The sequence below is a fragment of the Penaeus vannamei genome, chromosome 25, assembly GCF_042767895.1.
Source record: "Penaeus vannamei isolate JL-2024 chromosome 25, ASM4276789v1, whole genome shotgun sequence".
NCBI classification, from domain to species: domain Eukaryota; kingdom Metazoa; phylum Arthropoda; class Malacostraca; order Decapoda; family Penaeidae; genus Penaeus; species Penaeus vannamei.
This window is the reverse complement of record NC_091573.1, coordinates 29,794,483-29,799,758: the sequence shown is the minus strand read 5'-3', so window position 1 is coordinate 29,799,758 and position 5,276 is coordinate 29,794,483. Positions and strand designations below refer to the sequence as shown.

Here is a 5,276-nt window from a genome sequence, read left to right as displayed (position 1 = left end):
CCTCAGTAGATTATAGGACATGAATGTCCCTCGCAGCAGCGTGCATTCAAATCCATACACGCACGCAGATACCAAGGCAGATAGATATATTATAAACATATGTATATATATATATATATATATATATATATATATATATATATATATATGATATACATATATATATCATATACATATATATATATATATATATATATATATATATATATATATATATATATATATATATATGTACATGTATATATATATATATATATATATATATATATATATATATATATACATGTATATATATGTATGTATGTAGATAAACACACACACACACATAAACATATGTATACGCATACATATCTCTCTATCTATCTATCTATATCTATAAATGTGTATACATACACACACACACACATAAATATATATATATATATATATATATATATATATATATATATATATATATTTATATATATATATATGCATATATATATATATATATATATATATATATATATATATATATATATATATATATATATATATATTTATATACATATATATATATATATATATATATATATATATATATATATATATATATATATATATATATATATATATATGTATATATATACACATGGAATATATATAATATATAAAATATATATATATATATAATATATGTATATATATATAATATATGTATATATATAAATATACATATATATATATATATATATATATATATATACATATAGATATAGATATATATACACATGTAATATATATATATATATATATATATATATATATATATATATATATATATATATATATATATACACATGTAATATATATATATATACATATATATATATACACATGTAATATATATATATATACATATATATATATACATATGTAATATATATATATATATATATATACATATATAATATATATATATATATATATATATATATATATATATATATATATATACACATATGTATACATATATATAGTTATAGTTATATATGTAATATGTGCATATGTTTGTGTGTTTGTGACTCAACCCATACCTACATATACGCACTTTCATGTACGCACAAACACACAGCCACAGCCACATGGACGTCGATGCGCCACCACAGACTTCGGGACGACCCCGAACCTCCGTCCACTCGCTTCCTCCACCGCGCACTCGAGCGAATGTCTGCCAATTCAACGCCACGGAAAAAAAAAGTTAAAAAATATTCCCAGGATGCGCAGTCGCAGTAATTACAATGCGCCAAAAATATCCTTTTCTTTCTTCCGTAATTTTTTTTTCTTCACTTTTGAGATAAGATGATGTAGATAATCTCAAGGGGGAGAGGGGTGGGGCTGGGGGGGGGGGGCGAGGAGACAATGGCTTGCCTTGATGAGACGGATACTTCGCGGAAAACTTTTGTGCGTTGTGCGAAAATCTAATCGGGAGGAGAAGATACAGAATAATGCCAGGGAGGAAGAGAGGTGTTAATGAGAACAGAGGAGCGTGAGAAAAGGTTCACACTTACGCACACACACAAAAAAATACACACCCATACGCACACGCACATGCAAACACTTACATATGAACTTAGATACGTACATATTCACAAGTTCACATATACTAACATACAAACACACGTACACACAAATGCACAGGTACAAATACACGTACATAAGTCATAAATGCACTTCTAAGAATAAAACGTAATACGTCAATAGATGTTTAAGAACACCACTAAACACATTCGCTATATTCACTCTCACACACACACACACACACACACACACACATACACACACACACACACACACACACACACACACACACACACACACACACACACACACACACACACACACACACACACACACACACACACTCAAATCTCCCACTCTCAAATACCAGAATGATTAAAGTATCATAAAATGGAAAATTTTTGGTATCCATTAGCAATAATTTTACCAACTATTCCGAGCGGGGGATGTAATAACATAGCACTATAGAACTATATTGACAATCATAATTCTGCTTTATTCCAGAAAAAAATATTTGGTTATTAATCATTACAGTTTAATGACATATGTACATTATCAATATCAGCATATATTTTTTTCTCTACATATACCATAATAATAAGAATAACAACAAGAATAATAAAGATGACCATAACCACAATACTGATGGTAATGCACAAATCAATAATTGTGTTGATAACGATGATAACGATAACGATGATAACGATATCTGTGATGATTGTGGCACAACAACAAATATCAATAACAATAATGCCTATGACAATAAGAAGAAATATGATTATAATGATTATAATAATTTCATTATCTCAAAGACTACCAGTTAAAGAGAACAACAGAAATTATACCAACATCGATACTAATGATGAAAGTAATGATAATAATAATGAGAAATGTAATTATAGGAAATTGCTAATGGTGATACAAAAGTTGTAAAGGTAGAAAACGCGATAACAATTACAACAAAGCATTAATATCTATGATAATGATACACAGAATAACAATGAAGATAACAGAATAGTCTCAAGTATATAAAATAACAATGATTATCATACCAAAGCGTCTTAAGATTAAAAACCATACACCTCTATATTCATACGAATTATTCAGCCCAAGCACAATCCTATATGCACCGATTAATATATATTTACACGTGAACAGAAATGCAGAGACAGTAACACATATTACAAAGATAAAATGAAACACAGCCATTGTAAAGAAGGGACGTTTCGAGTCCTCATCTCTCCTCATCAGAAATAGACCTGTCTCGATCTTATCACCTGATAGGGATAGCAATATATATCGATACGTCATAATTTATTAAACCCGTCTTAGTGTGACTGTTTCATTCCAATCTCTCTATTTGTCTATCCATCTGTACATTTGTCAATCTATCTATACATCCATCTGTATATTTATCTATATACTTCTCTATCTATCCACCCATCCATCTATCTGCATATATATCTTATTATCTATCTTTATTTATCAATATTTCTAACCACACACACACACACACACACACACACACACACACACACACACCACACACACACACACACACACACACACACACACACACACACACACACACACACACACACACACACACACACACACACACACACACACACACACACAAACACACACACACACACACACACACACACATACATATCTATCTATCTATATTTATATATATATTGAACAATAAAATAACCATTCTAAATAAGAACTCCATGTTTATTTGGTCCAGAATCAAGCTTTCTGAAATAACAGGCATTTGTCATTTTCTTACCAAGTTCTTAAAAAGTCACTAACTCCTTAAACCACTATTTATCCAGGAATGGGAATTATTAAATATTCTTTTATATAAAAGAAAAGTTTAACGTGAGCTTGGATTGAGTAAATTCTAAGGCAAGTCTTGAATAAAAAGAATTCTCAACAATATTAGTTTATCTTTTAATTTCAATATGAAACTTTCTTTCGTCAAAAGAGAAAGAAAGGGTGGAAAAAATGGAAAAAAAGGAGGGAAGAAAAAAAGGAACGTAGGAAGAGAGAAGGAAGGAAAAAAGAAAGATGGAAAAAGAGAAAGAAGGAAAGAAGAAGGAAAGTAAGAAAGAAAAGAATAGAAAAGAAAAGAATGAAAGAAAGAAAGAAAAGAAAGATAGAAACAAAATAAATAAATAAATATACAAATAAATAAGTAAATGAAAGAAGAAAGAAAGAAAAAACAAAAAACAAAAAACTAAAAAGTCGTTGAGGGGAAGACATACAAACACAACTTCAAGAAACCAATGAGACTTCGTCGTCATCGCTGAGCCAAAAGTCGTCAGGAAGTTTATAGTCGAACATCTCCATGTCCTCCTTGAAGATGTCGACAATCTGACGGCGGATTGGCAAGGTCACGTTACGGTAGTACCTGAAGAAGGCCACTTGTCAGTTACTGTGTATTGGGGGGGGGGGGGGGGGTAGGGACGGGTGTTATTGCATGCGTGTTTAGTATCATTACACGCACGCTAGCATACTTATACTTATACTTACACTTAAACTTACACACACACATACATACATACATACACCTGTTCTATGTATATAGTTACGACCTAACCCTCATCGCCCACAGAGACACAGACCTAACACTCCCCGCCCACAGAGACACAAACAACCCTCCCCGCCCACAGAGACACAAACCCAACCCTCCCCGCCCACACAGACACAAACCCAACCCTCCTCCCCGCCCACAGAGACACAAACCCAACCCTCCCCACCCACAGACACACAGACCCAACCCTCCCCGCCCACAGAGACACAAACACAACCCTCCCCGCCCACAGAGACACAAAACCCAACCCTCCTCCCCGCCCACAGAGACACAAACCCAACCCTCCCCGCCCACAGAGACACAGAGAGACACCCACCTGAAGGCGGCGGCACTCTCGTCCTCTCCTGGCACACTCTTGGCATTCCGTCTCGCCTCCGGGTCGATGGGGATGCCCAACTCCTGCGCCAGGTACTGCATGTCCTCCGTGTAGGTCTCCAGTAGGGCGATGTAGTCGTAGTGGAAGTAGCACGGGGAACAGAGCTGCCGGTACGTGCTCCTGTTGGGGGTAAGGGAGGGGGTAGGAGGAGGTAGAAGGGAGGGGAGGAAATGGGAGGGGGTGGAAGGGAAGGGGGAATAGGAGGAGGTGGGAGGGAAAGGGGAGGAAATGGGAGGAGGTGGAAGGGAAGAGGGAATAGGAGGAGGTGGGAGGGAAGGGGGAATAGGAGGAGGTGGAAGGAAGAGGGGGGAATAGGAGGAGGTGGAAGGGAAGGGGGAATAGGAGGAGGTGGGAGGGAAGGGGGAATAGGAGTAGGTGGAAGGGGGGATAGGAGGAGGGGAAGGGAAGGGGAATAAGAGGAGGTAGAAGGGAAGAGGAAGGGAATAGGAGGAGGTGGAAGGAGGTGGAAAAGAACAGGAGGGGAGGAAATGGGAGGGGGCGGAAGGGAAGGGGGAATAGGAGGAGGTGGAAGGGAGGGGGGATAGGATGAGGTAGAAGGGAGAGGGGAATAAGAGGAAGTGGAAGAGAGGGGGGGTAGGGCGAGGTGGAAGGGAAGGAGGAAGAGGATGGGAGGGGAGGAAATGGGAGGAGGTGGAAGGGAAGGAGGAAGTGGGCAGGAGGGGAGGTTATGGGAGGCGGAAGGGAAGGGGAAGGAAATAGAAAGAGGTGGAAGGGAAG

At 36.2% G+C, this 5,276-nt stretch overlaps 1 protein-coding gene across 1 annotated transcript in view; it reads right to left on the bottom strand.

Moving 5' to 3' along the window:
* Positions 1-3,843: 3,843 nt before the first annotated feature.
* Positions 3,844-5,276, bottom strand: part of LOC113826826 (carbohydrate sulfotransferase 11) — an 11,934-nt gene continuing 10,501 nt past the window's right edge. Inside the window, exons 5-6 of the mRNA XM_070138956.1 lie at positions 4,479-4,658; positions 3,844-3,979 (exon numbers count right to left, since the gene is read on the bottom strand). Of these exons, the coding sequence (XP_069995057.1) occupies positions 3,844-3,979; positions 4,479-4,658 (316 nt within the window). The remainder of the gene's footprint in view (positions 3,980-4,478; positions 4,659-5,276) is intronic.